Below are 20,094 nucleotides of genomic sequence, written 5' to 3'. Positions count from 1 at the left end.
CCTCCTCAGCTGCACTGTTTTAGCTCCACTGCACTGACGCTCCCTCCTCAGCTGCACATAGGGGAGCAGTGCACAAAATCGGCTCTCCACAAGCAGCATGCTCAGGCTGAGGTGGACAGGGGCCTAACCTTACTGCCTCAGTTGAAATCCTCAGCCCCAGTGGCTGCCAGGGGAGGTGGGCGGAGCACAGGAAGTGATTACCCTCGGGCTTCTCCTCCCACAGAAGCCCTGCCTCCTCACGCTTGGACAGTGGGGAGGTTAGCTTTCTTTCTCCTTCCAGTTCAGTCCTTTGGCTAATGTGAAAGACCACGCAGAAACTATGGAGTTGCTTTTTGTGCTTGACAAAGTGCAGAGATAGAAGACAGGGATTCCCGGCTGGGAGGAGGGAGGAGAGCTGAAGACCCCGGCCTGGGCTGGCTGATCTAAGCAGTCAAAGTGGGAAGCTGAGTGCTTGAAAGAGGATTATACTCGCACTAGAAATAAGCAGTAAGTGAGCGAATAACCATTATGGCTTAGAAAAGGCTTAATCCTCCTGGGTTATGGGGTGAGCTAGAAAATATTGCTTAACTCTAGAGTAAAACTGGAAGGCTTCTGACTCTCTGTACAGTTGTCTGCTGTTTGGAAAGTAGGGGCTTAAGAGCAAGCCCAGAGCCTCCCCCACTCTTGGAAAATGCCAACTTCTACTTAACAATAGTTGGGGATATAATCTCCTTCCCTAGCCTCTTCCTGGTAAAATTTAGTAATAAACCAGATAGGGAATTGGGATTAAACTGGAAAAGTGGAATCTGGTATTGGCAGAAATGGCGATCTTGAATTACGTTCTGTGAATGCCGACATTGTTATATCTATTAGCAGTGATTTGCTAATCACAAGAAAGTCTGGGGCAGGACATTGAAAAGGGAGAATTGAAAGCTTTTATGACAGAGAAGCTGAGTAGTCCATATGCGTGAGATGAAATATAAAAATGTGTATAATAATGGAGGGGTTTTTTGAGCATTAAACTAGAAAAGCAGTCAGGCAACATATACTTGGATATAAGCTAGAAAAGAAGAAATGTTAGTTTCAATAATTTTTTGTGCAAACCCCAAATTTCACAATGTTTACAAAGTCAAGACAGTGATTTGGGGATACTTCGATTATTGTGGTACACTATAAATACTGCTGCTGGGCAAGATCTGTGGTTCTCTGGTTAGTAAGTTCTGGCAATGAAGCCACTGCCGCTGGTGCAAAGAATTCTGGGATGTCTGACAGTGAAATGGATGGAAAGACCCACATTCCATCTCTACTTAATGTCCTTTTGTCCAGAAGTCGGGTCATGCACATGAGCTACTTGGTAAGTGTACAGATCAATATTCAGAAAGGCATTTCTTAATGTTTTGCATTAGAGGGTCTCTGGACAATATCTTATGGCAACCAGTGTACTAAAGCAAAGTGGTAGGAAGGAAGTCCATCTTGATCAAAACCAACCTTGTTCTTTGTGTTTTCCATCAGTCCTGAAATGGAACCTCAAATGAGGACAAGAATAATAATAGAGAGAAATACTGTGGCCATCTGTTCTGTTCTAAGTGGTTAAACTCATTAATATATGAATGAGAATTCAGATTTTATTTATGCATCCTAATACTTGAAGATTCAGAAAAATATCTTTATTACAGAAAAACAACCCACAAAAATAGGAGGTATGTTTATTGGGGAGGAAATATGGAAATCTGCTTTTGAAATGTTATAGGAGAAAAAACAGACAAGAATCGTTTCCCACAGTATAAAGAAGATTTATGTCATGTTCGCTGAAGGTTGTAATTCTTCCCCCAATGAGATGAGGATCCTAATATGGCACAGTAGATACAAACATAAGAAATATTTTTAATTCCCTTAATTCTAGTTGATATAATTAATACCGAGAGCAAGAATTGCTTTTTTAAAAAATAATAACCTTGGATTACAGCTAATTATGTAGTGAATTTTCTTTTCTTTTTCTTACTGGTCCTCTATGAAGGTACTATGTTTCTGAAATTATGAAGAAGCAACTGTCATTCCAAATGGTATTTAGTTTAACCATTGCACTGGGAGAAAGAAAAAGAAAAGACTCAGACGTATTATCTTTCTCCTGTAACACAACAGTAAAATGGGTGTAATGATCTATGTCCTTTTCTAACTTATGAAGTTATGAACTTTTGCTATGGGGGAGATAGATGGGGGAAAATGCCAATAAAGTACATTTTTTAAAATGGTCCGTACCCTACCAACTTTTCAAACTACCTAATTTTGAAAATTATTTTACTTATCTTTTTAAAATTATTTCTGAGTTGTTTTGCCAATGTTAGTTTTCATCAGATTTATAAGCAAATACAGAAAATCTGAAGATTCGCTACCTGAGTGGTGTTATTCTTGCTTAGTCTTAAAAATAGATAAAGGGTTAAAATAAAACATTTAATAGTTGAAATCTTAAGCATAATATAATCACTAAATGCAGTTTCAGTCTTTAAGAAAAATGTGCTGGGACTCTTTAAGGAGTTGCTTATTTATCTCGAATTATTAAAGAATCTTTTCTAAAAATATACAATTGAAGAAAGAAAGGAAGCATAACAATATTCAGAGAAGGATTAAAAGTATAATTTGGGTGGGAGAGGCTAAGCAGAAGCCAGCAGTTTAATGAAGATATTTTCTGTTGTCCATGAGAGATTGGCATAAAGAATGATGTATTATGACTAGTGAACAATGCTAAGAAAAGACTTTTATCTTTAAAAAGTATTAAGTGGGAATTAACATTATTAATGGAAAGAAACTAAATGATCATTTAAAATTATTCTTTCACAAGAAAAGTAAAGAAAAAGGATATGGAAAACTAAGCAGTGATGAAGACCTGAAAATAATTGTTGATCAAAAGCAGGTAAGTGAATGCTTACATACATTTTCTAATGTTGTGTTGTAGATTTTTGACAACTGAAGCCCTTTGAGCTTTCAGCGCTGCCCTGGAAGCTATATTAGCTTAGCTCATCTAACTGAGGCCTGCACAATAAGATAGATTTTGAAAGCAGCTAAGCCTCCCTGTCTAACGCCTCTGATGCACTGACTTCTGCATGATGTCAACATGTATGTCCTGTATGTAAGAATGATGAAAAATAAAGCAGAGCAAGATAAGAGAAGTTTTGGAAATTAAAAGCCCCACTTGAAAAATGAAATCAGTACAATGATAATTTGTTGGAAAAAAATATTTAAATAAGAACCAGAAAGTAAATTATTTTGAAAATGAGAAATGCTACTATTAGTGTAAGACAATAAATATAAGTTAAGAGGACAGGGATATAAGACTTTAAAAAACTGAGAAGTTTAAACATATTGCCCAATTTACTTTCTCAAATTGTCTGCAGTAAATTTAGAGACTTTTTTAAAAAACAAACAAAAAAAGAAGCTATTTAATATTCTTTAATACTGCCTGTGATTTGAGAAACATCTAGCTTATATTTCATATGGGCCCATAAGGTGAAATGAAAACTGCTTAATATACCATAAACAATGACAGGTAATGGAAGGTATCCAGCTCGTGCCACTGAATTGGCATTAGCCCTTAACGTCTTTGTTAATTATCAGGGAGACAAGATAACTGCACATCTATTTCATGTGTAAGTGGCTCTGATTCTGATGTAAGCTCAGGTGGAGACAGAGAAATAATTCAAAGGAATCTGAGCAGATGAAGAAGTTAGAAAGAAGGCAGTCAGCAAGTTACAGAAAGCCAAGTTGAATTTAGACAGTTTCTTAATCAATCATGCAGTCTGTTTTGCATCGTGGTGATTGCATTAAAGGAGCCATTGTGTCTATTTCTGAAAAAAGGAAAAATGACCATCAGAAGATAGCAACCAGAAACAATTAACTTACCAACTGGCTTATTAGGCCTGGAATAATTAAGGTAACTGAAGTGGTCTTCTGGGGAAAACTGAACAAAGCATCTCCCCAGGAGGTGCAGAGTATGTCCATACTACAGGGTTCACTCAAACTACCTTAAAGTTTTTCTTGCCTTATCTTCACTCTCCTCCTGCTCCTGAGTAAACCAGGGTGGAAGAGTGTTGGATATGGCCCTATGTTTCTACTCAGCGCCAAATTGTCAGTTTGGTTAATAAGATAAGTGGGACTGGAGCCTGAGTGCTCTGCTGGGCTATTAGCTATCATTTTAACTATGCCAGATTAATTAGTTGGGGTGTGTGATCTCCATCTCCCATAGATCCTGTGCTGTAGACTAGCATTCTGATGAAAGGACTGGACCTCCCTGGCAAATGAACTAGTAGAATACAATTGAGTATATTATGAGAACATATATACCTATAAATTTCTCTATTAAAATTAAAAGTTTTACTTTTTATTTCTTCTTTAATCATGTAGAAGTTAAATTCCTACTGTTTTTGTACTTCTTTACTATCATTCTACCCCCAAAGCTGCTTTTGTTTTCTTTCTTTCTTTTCTTTAGTTTTTCCTAAAGCTTCTTTTTGTTTTAAGTGAATTTGGGGATTCAGAAAAGGGAGTCATTGTTCTTTTATTCTCGTGGTACTTTTCACAAAATTTATATTGTTGTGCCTAAACACATTTTATTAACTGTTTAGCAATCTTTTAAAAAAGAGAATGCACTTTCCTGCTTCTTCAGAAAATAACGCTTTTCTTGCCGGGATCTAGTGAGGGAGGATTCCGTTTCTCAGTCACTGTTGTCTCTGTAGTTATCATGTTTCCTCCGGTGCCGTTGGACCAGTTGGCACCAGTTGGCAGTGACCCAGCTTTGCTGAGTCATTCATGTCAAAACATGTCTCAAAAGATGAGTAATTATGAATATGAGTTGGCTTTGGTGTTTGCTGTTGGCAGTAAGAGTAGTCCTTCCTTTTGGGGAAGGTTTATTTGGTGTTGATGTAATGAACAAATCCTAGGTAGAAACAATGACAGCGTTGACATCTCGAAGAAAAATATTTGGGAAAACACTCTAATTAGTCTTTATAACACTACAAAAAAATTCTTCCTAAGTTTAAGAGATCAACTTTAAAAGTGTATGTGTGTTTATGTGTGGATGTGGTAAAACACTTTTTTCTAATAGTGCTTCATCTCACAGTTGTTATATATATTTTGGCAGGGGGGAAGGAATCTTTATGTTCAATTTAGTCTTCCTGTGTCTTTTCAGAAACATGGTAGAAATTTGTTAGTCAATCTTCATATAATTGCAAAAAGCTTTAAATAAAATAGTTGGAGTGCTGTGAAGGGCAGAAGTCTACTAAGCTCATTTAATCTGTCATTCAGAAGCTGTCGCTCTACAAATGCTGTGCAAGCTATATGCCATTTTATCAGTCCTGTGATTTGCCAGTCTTGTACTTCCACAGAAACCCCACAATTTTGCTTGTGTAAGCAAATTAATAGCAGAAGCAGCCCAGAGTATGAGGATTTTGTTCACTCTGGCTGCCCACATTCAAGGGGGTTAAAGGTGATTTCTGTGTTATTTCTACATAAGAAAAAGTAATTTTGGAAATGTGTAAGGTTTTCTTCTAAAAGGCAATATTGTGCTTCTCTTTTTGTGAAATTTTAGTGGCAAGATTTATTTGAGATACACATGAAAACATTCCAGAAAATTCTTAGATTAGTGTTGATGTCCTAAAGTAATAGGAGCTGCCATATAATATGTAATCACACACCCACACACTTCTATAGTCATTTAAATATAAATGTATCACATTGGCATTGAAGTCCATATTCTCCAAAAATCCCTAGAGTTTTCAAATTTCAAGCATAGGAAAGTAATCAAAGGAAGCATTAGATAAAAATCTTTATACCTCTAAAACCCAGACATTTGATATAAATATATATAGCTATTTCATTATGTGTATAATTATATAACATATATAATAGACATATATACAGTTATTATATACATATAATTATAATAGAATATATAAAATTAGTTCTGTATTTGGCTTTCTAGAATAAATACATATTTTTTAAAAATTTTAAATATGGATTTTGGATTATTCTTATTATTTATTAAAATATTCTTTCCTGACTGGAAGGGGGTGTGTCTTGTTTAGGAATAGATTTCATGTACAAATGAATTTTCTGTGAAGTTGCTGAGATATCAGGGGTGGGAGTGGGGGAGTAGATGGTCAAGTACCTTGAGTAAGTGATTAAAAACATTAGCCACTTTGAATAAATTATAAATTAATTCTATTTTAAATTACTATTTTTAATTAGAATAGAGTCAGTTTAACTCAAGGTTTGTGATATGTTCACCAAGATAGCTTTTTTTCTAAAATGTTTTCAAATTCCAAGCAGACTTAAAGGAGGTAACCAAGGCTGACACAAAATTATAGAATATTATCACTATAAAGGGGATACACTTGTAGGTTCAAGCATTTTTCAAAATAGTTTTCACAGTATGTCGTAGATTTAGTTGACTGTAGGACTCAGAGTTGCAGCTGCATATCTTTCAGTGCAATAAGGTGGGGAAATGTCAAATGTCAACCCCTGACAAAGGGAACAAGTGTATATGGATCAGAGCCATGGTTCTCAAGTTTTAGCAGCCTCAGAATCCTCTAGAGGGCTTCTGAGAACACAGATTGCTGGGCCCCACCCACCCCCAGAGTTTCTGATTCTGCAGGTCGAGAGGTAGGGCCCAAGAATTTGGATTTCTAAGTCCTCAGTTCCCACTGCTTGTCCCAGACCATACTTTGAGAATGGCCGGGTCAAAGGAAACAACTCTTGCAGTTCTAAAGAGAAAAAGCATACGTATGACCTGTGATAAATTTGACATCTTCAACTGGGCATTACCTGGAAACCTAAAAGCTAGAATTCATAGACATCCAGTATAATGATGCTGAAAACAAGAAAATCACGGACATTTACAACTAAAGGTGCCTTAAAGAACCAGGTTTGCATCTGACTGAATTCCACTTAGTAGCCTTGTGTTCTTGTGGTAGTCTTGTGATTTGAGGTGTTTCCTTATTTGTAAAAGACTACTCTTCTCTTCCCAGCTCTTAGAGTTTATCTAAGAAGATGAATTTATAACCATTATGTCATTTTAAGTAGCTAGTCATCACCACCTATTAGTCTGCTTGGCCTGCCATACAAAATATCATAGACTGGGTGGCTTAAACAACACAGATTTCTTTCTCACAGCTCTGGCGGCTAGAAAGTCCAAGATAAACAGGCTGGCATGGTTGGTTTCTGGCGAAGGCTCTCTTCATGACTTGTGGATAACCAACTTCTCACTTTATCCTCACATCCTCATATGGCAGAGAGAGAAAGAGAGAGAGAGCTCTGGTGTGTCTTCCTCTTTTTAGGGCCCCATTCTTGAGGCATCATTTAACCATTATCACCTCCTTGCAGGTCTGTCTCCAAATACAGACACATTAAGGGTTAGGGCTTCAACATATGAATTTGGAGGGGACACAAACATTCAGTCCATAACACCACCACACAATCCCAATTCAGCAGACAGGAACATTGAGATCTAGAAAAGTGAATTGAGTTTCCCCCGAGTCCCTGCTTAGGTACACAGAGAGGACTGGAAGCCAGCCTTCCCTCCCCATGTGCAATCCAGTACACCATCTATCATCCTATATAGCTCTCTGCGGTCGCCCATGACTGGTCATCCCATAGGTGGGCATTAAGAAGCTGTTTTGCTTCAGTGCTCTAATTATATAAAATAACCATCTACTAGGAAGTATCATAATTGGCCAGTATTTATTTATTGAACCCTCACAGGGATAATCTTTTCCACAAACACTCCTTAACAGTTTACTTCCCTCTTGGCCCCTATAACTTATTAGGAGAGAAAAGTCCTTCAAAACAAATGTGCACAAAATTAGAGCTGAAGGGTGGTTGTTGCCATCCACTCACCCTTCCCATCCCTACACAGCCTCCTCCAAGAGGACCTTGACCAGACATGAGAAGCACCATGGGGTGAGACAACACATACCTTTCTTAGCCCAAAACGCTTGTGAGAGTCTCCTTTTAAATTTGTAGGAGAAGCCCGAGCAGAAAGCAATGGAAACTAGAATTTCTGTGATTTTTCTCTAAAGAAAAAGAAGAGACAAAGTATCGCCACCCCCTTGTGTTTCCAGTAGCACATAAGCATTTGAGTAGGATTATAATTTTATCCTAGTGGTCATTGTGGGAATGCATCCTAAAGAGGAAAATATAGGCCAACGTAAAAGAAAAATGGAAGAATGAGAAAAACAGATTAACAGGAAAAGATACTGAGCTTCCTTCTGCTAACAGTTAGTGTGGTTATACCACCATCTAAGCAGCTGACCTGATTCTCGGACTCATAAATAGTAAAAGGAATGGGGGTGATATGTATCACTGCCTTGTTGTACTCAGCACCATCTGGCCAGTGCTTTTTTTGCCATATCAATATGGTGACTTAATTTAAATAGAAGTCATATCCCATTTACCTCTGAAAAGGCTTATAAAGCATGAGACCCTGTCTCTTGGCATCATGTATAACACTCTCCCTGGGTACCTTCTTGGAACCCCATGTTGGTGACCAAGAACAGAAACCCCCTTTAGACTTGCAGAAAAGAAACAAGCTGGGCAGCCTGGAGATTCTGAAGCAGGATACTGTGAGACTCTGGAAGGACCAAGCACATTATGCCATTGTGGTTGCCCCCATTATGCTCACAGCAGACATAGGCTCATTAGCATTTTCCTCGGAAAGATTGATAGATGAGAAATGGTTCAATGAAAATAAGCCACATTTAGGTGTGATGAGAGAGGCCGAAGCTTTTCAAATTTGCTATCTATCTGAAATCAGCATTGGAGTAAACAAAGATTCACTACTGTAGTCCAATCAGTGCCATCTTGTCAGCAAAGCTATTTATCATCAATAAATGTACAAAGCAAGGGGAAAGTTTTGCACAAGGTTAAATAGAAAAATTACTGGGATAAAGGCATTTTTACCCATCTTTTATTCCTAAATATTACCTATTTGTGTCAAGTAATATGAAAATAGTTCTGAGCTACTGGTAATTGAGAAGGGGGTGAGGGGTGGAAAACACAGTAACGCAAAATATCTTACTTTATTTTTCCTTGTAAACTCACAATGCTGAGAGGTTTTTTTGGTTTTTTGAATTGATGCATTTCAATTTAGTATACTGATACCCCTAGGCATCACCTCTGACTCTAGGAAAAACAGAAAGGGCAGACCTAATATCTTAATTTCAGAGTCTTCTGACACATTACTGAGATCTGAAGATAGAAGGCAAAAAAATGTAGAGGGTCGCTCTTTATAGAGTGACACAGGGACAGGCAGGAGACACCTGAAATGAATGAAGGAGGAGGCCATCGTCCTAGTTTCTAGTCTTGGCTATGCCGCTTACTAAGCGGAAGACCTTGGAGTGAGCAATTTAAGTTCTCTGAGTTTCTGTTTCTTCATCTGTAAAGTGGAATAATACCATCTGGCTCAGATGTCTGTTGTGAGGTTCAAATGGGGATGCGCCTCTGAAGAGCCTTGTGTCCAGCTCAGCCTCCTTTGGTCAGAACCAAGTCTAGAATCCGGGACCACTGCTATTTTGTCTCATGCTCTTTCCATCAGCAGCTCACACTTCCTGAACGTTGAGTTGGTTGTTGTGTCACATTTTCACTTTGCTTATTCCGTTTTCCTAGTAAGCAGTTTGCATGCCTTCTGTAAGATACTGTCAGTTACTCTAGTCTGGTGCCCTTTCGGGGCTCCTGGCTCCTCTGCCACTGCTCGTGTTGGCCATTGTGAATATAGCAAAGTTGTTACACAGTGGTTAAGAGGGAGGCTTTCACAGTCAGGAATCGGAATGAAAACTGGCTACGGCCGTGTAGTAGCTATATTACCTTGGGAAAATTAACCAGCCTCTCTGAGCCTCAGGCTGCTCTGCTATAAAGTGAGGAAAATTCTATCTACTTCATAAAGTAGTTGTTAGGATAAATAAGTTGCTGTAAACAAAGGCTTAGCAAAGTTCATGGCATGAAATAAGTGCTTTATACATGTCAGGTACTGGGGTGGGTGAGTGGTGGGAGTTGATGGTAAAAGCCTTAGATTTAGTAGGTATAGAATCCCCTTGGATTTCTTCAGGACTGAGTTATAATTCTAAACAATAAAGTCTATTCTGAGATCATAGATACAAATGTCTCCTTGGATCAACCAAGTATAGAAATGAGGGGAACAGACTGTGTGTAAGAAAAATAGGGAGTGAGGAGGACAGTGGCTAATGTCACAAGCTGGCCCCTCTAGAAGAAGCAGCACATACCAGCCCCAGCTAATTGCCATCTTGTTGAAAAATGGGCTCAGGATCACCACATATACTAATTTTTCAAGAGAAGCAATTAATCTGCTGCTTTTTAAATGTTTACAACCAGTTTTTAAATTTTATAGCAATGTGTAGTCAAACAAAATAGTGTGGTTCTGTATACAGCCCTGGGGTTCCAGTTTGTGACCTGTTACACTCATGAGACTCTAAGATCAAAGGAGAGTAGGATGCCGACATGGGCCCGAGTGGGCCTCTGCTCTCCCCGTTTCTCTCCTGCTTTACACCCTCTCCCTTGAAAACTAACCTAACCTGGTTGTCGATCTGATTAAAACAATAGACATTAAGATATAATTGTCAGGGCTTCCCTGGTGGCACAGTCTTTAAGAATCCGCCTGCCAATGCAGAGGACATGGGTTCGAACCCTGGTCCGGGAATATCCCACATGCTGCGGAGCAACTAAGCCCGCGAGCCACAACTACTGAAGCCCACGCATCTAGAGCCCGTGCTCCGAAACAAGAGAAGCCACCGCAGTGAGAAGCCCACACACCGCAACAGAGTAGCCCCCGCTCACCACAACTAGAGAAAGCCCGCGCGCAGCAACGAAGACCCAACACAGCCAAAAATAAATAACTTAAATAAATAAAAAGATATAATTGTCAGATGGTCTTCAGTCCCCCGGAGGTTCAAGTACCTCAAAAGGGAACTTGTTACCTAAAATGTAAAAATTCCCCATTTGATAAAATGAGTAGGTCAGGGCTTCCCTGGTGGCGCAGTGGTTGAGAGTCTGCCTGTCGATGCAGGGGACACGGGTTCGTGCCCCGGTCCGGGAAGATCCCACGTGCCGCGGAGCGGCTGGGCCCGTGAGCCATGGCCGCTGAGCCTGTGCGTCCAGAGCCTGTGCTCCGCAACGGGAGAGGCCACAACAGTGAGAGGCCCGCATACCGCAAAAAAAAAAAAAAAAAAAAAAAAAAAAAAAATGAGTAGGTCAGATATTTGTAAGTGGAGAAAGTATTGTTGATAGTTCCTATTCAGGACTTGTACTACCTCCTAGTCTTAGCAACTCAGAGAGTAAACAAGGTACCCGCCTTGCAGAGTAGCAAGTACCCAACTTTCCTTCACCAGTCCCTCTTCCCCAATTTTGCAAACAGTAATGCAAACCACAGGGCTCAGTGAAAAACTGTAACCACTGAAAAAGAGAGACCATGAGTTACCACTTCAAGTTCAACAAATATCTTAAATGCCATTATATATCTTTATTTTAAGACATTAATGTATAACCTATGTTCATTAGATGCAGCATAAAAAACTGGACTTTCAGACTGGAAAAATATATAGATGTAAGTAATTTTCAAATAGCCCATTTTTTTAATCTAATGGGGGAAAGTGCTGGCAGCATGTTTAGTCACTGAGAAAAATAAATACAAAATTGAAATGACGTGAGCTGACATGCTGAATGTAAAAATGATGTGATATATGAAAATAACAGGCCGGGACAGTAATGCTTAAACTCAGCCATTTGGAACACAACTTGAAAATAAGCCATTCACCCTTTCACTGTGGAAGGTTTGTTGTGCTTTTACTGGTTTTGTGTTTGGGGAATTTGTTTTGTTTTGTTGGTGCTGGTGTTGTTTTAAGTAGATTCATCTGGTCAGTCTGAGAACTGTAGACATTAGAGCTGGAAGGAATTTCAGAAGATAATCTAATCCAGTGATTTTAAAACTGTGCTCCGTGGACCCCATTCCCAGCCACTTTGAACAGAGGAGGGGGTTCATGCACGTGGCATCACCCCTTAGAGAGTAAGTTGGCCCCAGGTGCGCAGACAAGCTTTGGGTGATGAAAGGGCGCTGCTGCTAAGAAGTTTGATTATATTGGCTCTACTTCAACCAGAATAAGTTGAGTCTTAGATAGGGAAGTAGCTTGACTGTGTCACTAGGTTATTTTATATCACAGGGACTATTAGAATTCAGGTCTGCAGCCTCTCGTCCTGGCTTCATTCATCTATCCCTATAACTGCCTTCCTAAATTCAACTGTTCCTTAGCCCTTCTTCCAAACTCCCTCATGCTGGTAAGCTAGGCACACCAGTCAATCCAGAGAAATCACTTGAGAGGAGTGTGTCTTTCCAGTGCACAGCTAACTCTATTAAATTTGTCTGATAAGCTTTCATGAAAGGATGTTTATATGAGATGCTTCCTACTTCATAACGAGGTTCTCACAAACTTTGTGACAACTTCCCAGTTTTAAAAGTGGAATTTGAATCTCCTAAGACCCCCCTAATGAGCTTAGCAGAGTGTTTCCTCCATGTTGAAGCAGAGGGTTTTTCCACAGCTCATCTCCCAGGTCTTCTGCACCTGGATCAACTTATCATCTCCCTTTCAATTGGCCTTGGGGATTGTGAGCCAGGCCCACAGTTCAGCATCTAGCTGCCTAGTCGGTCCATTCTGAATGGGTTGCCAGCGCTTTGTCTAATGAACCTTGCCTGCGACTCACTGGTTACTGATTCCATCAGTGTCTATTGTCATAAGGGCTTCGAAAAACAGTTGTGGGTGGAAATATTTATACTGAAAAGATTTATGTTACAAATTCAAAATCTGATAAATAAAAATGACTAAGGAACAGAAAGACCATACAAATGTTTTTTTCTTTTTTTGATACTTAAGCAGCAGAGAGAGTTTAGAGAGTAGACTTCCCTTCCTTCTCTTCTGACTTTGGACCTAGATGCCTGTGCTCTGCCATTGCCCTGACCTTGTCACTTCTGTGGTTGTGCTTTTATTTCTCTCCCATCCAGACTTTGCAGTACATGTCTTTTCCTTTCTGCTCAGCCCCACTCTCTGATCCCCGCCTTTGGAATATGTCTCTTATTCTGGCACTGCATCTATAAGGTTTGACAGAAACACAGTTCTTGCAAACCTGCTTTTTTTTTTTTTTAATGCTCCATTGCTTCCTTCTCTTTCTTCAAAACAACTCTATAATTCTGTCATTTCCATTTTTAGTCATTAATTTTTCACATGGTCTACCCCCAGACAGGGTGAGTACCACTTCCTTCCTATCTTGTGATCTACGAAAAACACATGCACACACAAATCATCATCCAATACAATTGTTATTTATTCCTCATCATAGTATTTTTTGACCAAATGATCTCATTCTTGAATTATATGAATAAGTGACTTATTAAAGAAATGGTGAGAGAATGTACCATCTCGGCTTTGTGCTAAGGTTCTGAATAGAAAGAAATGTTCATTCATCACTCTTTTCTAACTAAATTATCTCATTTGTATAATTAATGAATAATTAATGAATTCTTGTAGAAAAACACTAAGCATGGAAGTAGTTTTCTTCCGGTCAAAGGATGTCCAGTTATCACCTCCCTACACTCTCAGCTTTTATCTTTAACCTTTAAATGTGTCCCCAAAATTGACCCATTAATTTCTGTGAACTATGGGAATAGCTTCTGAAAAAGAAATGAGTGATGGTGCATCAGCTGATGGATTTTTTTAATCAAGTTGTTTAGTACAGAGTAAAACAAATTGAAACTCACAAACAGGCTTAGTTATTCTTAAACTTTTAAGCTAAAGATATAAAACCTTAGGAACTTTGCATTTTAAAAAAAAATGGAAGAAATTTGTCTTTCACTAAATGAATGAGCACTCTTACCCTTTCATCCAAACTCCAAGGAACTTGATTTAAAATCCTTCCATTGTGGTTTTATGAACCACAGTAGCCGTACAAGACATGCATGGACCCCAACACTGCTTGGGTTACAGGTGACAGACACTCAAGACACAGAGAGAAGTGATGCTTCTCGCTGCCTCCCACATATTACGCAGACTCCTCAGTTGGGCTTGCAGGCCATGGATGGTCCAGTCCCTGACTACCCTGTTATCCTTCTCCATGCCCCATTCATACTGAACAACTTGAAGCACCCCAAGTGTGTAACATTCTTCCTCCCTTTTTGCCTTTGTCCTGTGCATGTATATACATATATGATACACATCACAAAATCTTCTGATATATCCCCTAAGAGTGGAAGGATATAGATGGAGGGAAGGAGCGCTTCTCATGGTTCTGCTAGAGACTTTCGCCTTTGAGAATCCAAATGCTAGGAGAGGAGAAAGAGAATGAACAAACCCCTCTTGGCTCTGCAGACAGACTTCCTAAACCCCATAGATGTGGGGTCGGGGGGAGTGAGAAGTGTAAAAAAGAAAACAAAAGTGAAGCCTATTCCTAAAAAGGATAAGGAGCAAATGGGAAAACAGAAATATCTGAGAACCTATTGTTTATAGAAGTTTGGTATGTAAACAATTTTGCTTTGTGTCTTCTGGGGTTTGGTTGTGGGGGAAATATTTAGTTACATTTAGCACGTTTACACCTTTTGTTGTTCTAAAAAAAAAACTGGGACTTGATTCTGCCCTGTTCCCAAGACGCTTCCTCTCATGTGATACAGGAGGGAGAGCAGTGGAGAACCCAGCAGAACCAGTTCAGGGACGCCGGCAACATTTAGCTGTCAGTATTCAGGAGGGACAACCAAGCAGGGAATCATATGTTTAAAAACTGGTTCTAAGATAGACTACGTGAGCAAAATTAAATTGTCTTCCTCCTAATTATGAGGTAACTTAACTTCCAAAGATACATGGGATGCTGCTTTTGAAAAAAAAAAATAGCATTATTTTGATGGAAATGATCTAACTTCCTACTTCATTCATTTACTTTACAAAAACTTCTTAACAGCCTATTTCTCGCTAGGTATTTGTCAGGTGCTGGGACACAGAAATGACATAAACATAGGCATGGCCTTTAAGAAGCCAACAGTACAGCGTGGGGCTTCGGTCAATAGGCAGTTATGGTGCAGGTGCTGCACCAGATTTGGGACTGAGGACTTCAGGGAGTACTTAGGACCCTCAGGCCTCTAAGATGTGTATCATTTCCCTAGTCATGGTCCTGAAAGAATTACAGAGTCTTCCTAGTGTTCAGCGTATTCCCAGGACAAGACATGGTTTTGGGGAACAATGACCAAATATGTTTTTTAGAGCCTGGATGTTCAAAGAGAGGTCCATGGACCAGCAGCATCAGCATCACCTGCATTTTGTTAGAAATTCATACTCTGAATCCCAGACTGAATCAGAGTCCGTAAGGTTGGGGTCCAGGAATTAGTTTCAACAAGCTTCCAGGGAATTCCGATCCTCACTGTGGCTTGAGGAGCACTGTTTTAGATTTTTCAAATTTGGGGTGTCAAGAAAAGATCAGTTATTATTTTGGTAAAGATGTTAAACTTTTATTTCCAAGGACTACAAAAGAAAAGGAGTTAAGACAAATTAAGCATCTTAAGTCCTTAATTTCACTGTTCCTAACCTTGCAAATATTCCCTCCCAGTTTCATTCATTAAAGTGAACCTACACAGTAATCAACCCTGTGACCCAGGTTGTTTCCTAAAGAAAGTACAGATGATGGAGACTAAGAGGTAAAACTTATTAAGGTAATCTTTGTCTTAAGCCCTTCTAATCTTAAACCACTTTTATTAAAAGGTTAATAACAACACACAATTATATAGCATTTACTATATGCTACATCCTGTTCTAAACACTTTATATATGTTAACTCATTTAATCCTCTCAATAAATCTATGATGTAGGTACCATCATCCCCATTTCACAATGCACACTAAGGCATAGGGAATTTTATGCCAGGCTGCTGCATTGCACAGCCCCAAGGAGATGTGCTGTGCCCGCAGTCTGTGTGGCTGTGCATGACTGCTCCGGGTCGAAAGAGTTCATAGCTAGGAAGTTATCCTTTCCTCATGCTTCCCTGACTTATCAAGGAGATCTGTTATTATCTTGACTGTGCTAGGGCTGTAATAGGGTAAAATCTGAGAAAGTCTTTCTGTTTGTAAGGGAAAGATATATAGGATAGGGAAAAGCATAAATCAATTAAGATGGGCAAATTGGAAAAGAAATATTCTCCCTTCAAAAGACAATATTCGTGTGTGTGTGTGTGTGTGTGTGTGTGTGTGTGTGTGTGTGTGTAAAAGAAAGAGAGAAAGAGTGAGAGAGGAATAGAGAATGTGTGGATACATAGTCATAAACACACATGCCCAGAAGCAAATCTATGAAAAAGGGCAGTTGCCCAGTCCTTGGATAAATGCCCACCTCTGAGGCCATTGGGACCCTGCACTGTACTGAATGGTAGGACCAGGTAACCAGGCAGCCTTGCAAGGGAACCAGTAAAAGGCAGGTACTGCATTAGGGTTGCTACTCGGGTTCGAGTCCTCCCATCTGAGGTGCTTCTCATGGTAAGTTAAATCCTTACTTCGCACCTAGAATTTTCTCTGTGCTCACTACATTTGAAAAATTCCATGCCTGGAACAAAAATGAAAGCGCATCGCTTCAGCATTTGTTGAGTAGCTTTCCGTTACTGGAGTAGATTGCCGTGCTCTGGAAATGTCTTTCCGCCAGCTGCCCCACAGGGACTGACCTTTCTACTCAGGCTAAAGTCCCTGCTGAACTATTCAGTACAGCTAGTTTATCCCGGGTTGTTGGCAGATCTCCAGTTTCCCTGCCTGCCCATCTAGAAAAGTGGTCTGAGAATTGATATTCTGCCACCCCCTTCAGTCTTTCACTGGCCACAACTCTGCCCCTCCAAGCTCCTGGTGATTCCTGCAGCCTCCCAAAAGCAGCACCCAGCCTCTCTCCAGGAGCCTTACCTGTTGGTGCTGGAGAGCTGACAGTCACCCTTGGGGTCCCTTCTCACTGGTTACTCTGCTTATGAGTATACAAAACCCTCCTCAGAAACTTTGAACAAGATCAGAAGTATAACCCGTGTTTCCAAGGACTCTTCATTTTACATAGTCTCTCATTTTTGCATAGTCACAAGCGTAATTTAAATTTTTGCATAGTTGCAGTTAGTATGCATTCAGTTTTGTATCTCCCTCTTTATGTAACACTATGCCAGACTCATTTTTTCCACATCACTATTTAATTTTTATAAATGCAATTTTAATGGTTGCCTTATATTGAATCAAGGTGAGCCTTAGGCATTTTTTTGCCCCACAACTTTCCCTGGCTTGTGCAGTGACCATCCAGATCTTTCCCTTCTTCTTTCAGGATGCAAGTTATCAAATTAAAAAGGAAAGGAAGGGATTGCAAGAAAATTGTGTACATTGCTATAATTAGACATATACTGATTTACCATGAATTATGCATATTTATGGGAATTTGCACATTGTCATCCTTTCATATCCCTCTGCACCTTTAAATATCAGTGGAGATGCCACCACACACGTTGCACTGCTTTTGTAAAACCTCAAGTTTAAATCACATCCTACACTGCAGTTATACAGGATTCTGCTTCCTGAGGCTGACCACAGCCGAATCACAAACATGGATTTGCATAAATTTGGTTTGCATGAATTTTTAAGTTTGCTGAGAAGGGAAATTGACTAAATATTGTTAGAGCCACAAATAACTTGGGATATAATTTACTCTGGTACCACATGCATTGAGGACACAGATGTATGGGCCCACTAGGATAGTCCAATGCCAAAAAGATACACAGTCTTAAAGACCTATATTGAAGTCTAAACAACTTATATGAACAGGGTAATAGACTTAAGTCCTATGACTTCTTCATATTGAAAGGCAATGACAAAAAGAAATAATTGTGAATGCATTTTAGGATATATAGTCTTTTGTAAGTATTCTACACTTTAAAATTGTTGCTCGGGTCCCAAAATGCAAAACTCTTACATTAATGCAGATCCAAGGAGTACAGGAGGTTAGTATAACAGAACCAAAATACAAGTGAGGATGCTAGGATTCAAGTTTCTGGCTTTGCCAATGGCTTTTTCTTTGACCTTGAACAAATCTCTAAGCCTTGACGTCCCTATCAGCAAAGTGATAATATTTTCCCTACTTCTATCTCATAAGAATTCCTGAAGAATTTCTTAAAGAAAACTAAAAAAAAATCATCTGAGCCACTCAAGAGGATTACTTCCTGTGAATAAATCCAAAATGATATCATCTTCAAGGAAGCCACTTACTAAGGCCCTGGGGTTATGAATCAATCTCTTGTGTTAAAGAGCAATTTAAAAATGAGATCCCCTGTAGAAAATTGAACACATGCAGAACTATTACTTTTAGATCAGTAAAACATAGGAAGGAAGGCAAAGTGTAGCTTAATTTTATTAATTTACAAGTGATATAATTATATTGCATTTCTTTTTGAATGATTCTTTTGATAAATTTCTCTCTAATCATAGTGAGAGGAAAAGTGGATGTTTTCATATTTATGTTTTTCAGCTGTCTTGAAAAGATGACATAAATAGATCTAGAGAAATAACATTAGTGTTTCTATCACTACTGATTCTATTTTTTTAAATGAGCAAATTTTTTTTCCTGGGAAAGCGAAACTTATTCTGAGGCTTCTAAACTTTATTTAGTAGTCAAGAAATTGCACATTCCAAGTAAAAACAATATATCTGCCCCCCAAAAAACTAGAAGAAGTCCTCCTAGATGAATCTGTTAACACCTGAGCCTTCTTTAAAATAAAAATGAAAAACATGCAGAGTTTATAATGAGTCTTTAGCAGAAAAGTCACATCATATCTCTCAAAACACAGAAAAACCAAGTTAGCTTCAGCAAAGTGCCAAAGAACTTCCTCTCCTGAAGTAAACTGGCATTTAGAACTGCTCTGTATAGCTTTGAAGGGGATCAGGCTCTCTATCAATAAAGCATCTTTGGAACAATTATTTCAGGGTACCCTGGTGCGAAAGAGTAGTAACCACCAATGAGTTTTTATTATTCTTCCTTATTTAGAAATCTGCTTCTGACATCACAGGGGAGGCCCATGATCAGCTTCCTCAGAACTTCCAGCCTATCAGGAAGAAAAAAAAATAATCCGAAAAACATATATAAGGTTTAAAGCTCATGGTGAGGCCAGATTTGGGGACAGGGTGCAGAAAAATTTAGTTAAGTCAGCTTGTGCAGAGGTCATTTTTTAATTTATTTATTTATTTATTTTTGCGGTACGCGGGCCTCTCACTGCTGTGGCCTCTCCCGTTGCGGGGCACAGGCTCCGGACGCGCAGGCTCAGCGGCCGTGGCTCACGGGCCCAGCCGCTCCGCGGCATGTGGGATCTTCCCGGACCGGGGCACGAACCCGTGTCCCCTGCATCGGCAGGAGGACTCTCAACCACTGCGCCACCAGGGAAGCCCCAGAGGTCATTTTAAACACATGCATAAGCATTGTGGATGAGATTAGTGGAGTTGGGTGGATCACACATTATACCCCAACTGTCCAATTTAGTTTCATTATGACAGGAGTGGGGAAGGGGTGGGAATAAAAGGGAATTAACGTTGTTGAGCATCTATCGATACTATGTGCCAGACAACAATCTGAGAGATATTATTATTATGCCAATTTTTAAGAATGGGGGAAAAAACCCAAGGCTGAGAAGGGTTGAGAAACTTGAAAAGAGTCAAATAACTAGTAAAACAGGAAAAATGGAATTGAAATAAAGTCTCCTTCCAAAGCCCATGCTCTTCCCATCAACTGCCTTCCTACAAGTCATCAAGAAAATTAAACTGCACTGCATTTTGTTTAATTTAAAGAGACAGTCATTAGTTACTGTATATTGCCTAGCACCCATGGGAGTTTAAATAAAAGTCTTCTTTAAAAAAACAGGGCTTCCCTGGTGGCGCAGTGGTTGAGAGTCCGCCTGCCGATGCAGGGGACGCGGGTTCGTGCCCCGGTCCGGGAGGATCCCGCATGCCGCGGAGCGGCTGGGCCCGTGAGCCATGGCCGCTGAGCCTGTGCGTCTGGAGCCTGTGCTCCGCAGGGGGAGAGGCCCCAACAGTGA

At 39.6% G+C, this 20,094-nt stretch overlaps 1 protein-coding gene across 2 annotated transcripts in view; it reads left to right on the top strand.

The window, feature by feature from the left end:
* The first annotated feature begins 340 nt into the window (after nt 1–340).
* PEX5L (peroxisomal biogenesis factor 5 like) overlaps nt 341–20,094 on the top strand; it is a 185,185-nt gene continuing 165,431 nt past the window's right edge. For both annotated transcript variants that reach the window (XM_024755108.1, XM_024755107.1), the window contains exons 1-2: nt 341–1,333; nt 2,819–2,890. In XM_024755108.1, coding sequence (XP_024610876.1) covers nt 1,241–1,333; nt 2,819–2,890 — 165 coding nt within the window. In that variant the 5' untranslated portion in view covers nt 341–1,240. The remainder of the gene's footprint in view (nt 1,334–2,818; nt 2,891–20,094) is intronic.

This window comes from Neophocaena asiaeorientalis, unplaced genomic scaffold (assembly GCF_003031525.2).
Source record: "Neophocaena asiaeorientalis asiaeorientalis breed wild unplaced genomic scaffold, Neophocaena_asiaeorientalis_V1.1 scaffold188, whole genome shotgun sequence".
Taxonomy (NCBI): domain Eukaryota; kingdom Metazoa; phylum Chordata; class Mammalia; order Artiodactyla; family Phocoenidae; genus Neophocaena; species Neophocaena asiaeorientalis.
Note: the sequence above shows the minus strand (reverse complement) of the source record. Positions and strands in the feature narration are given on the sequence as shown.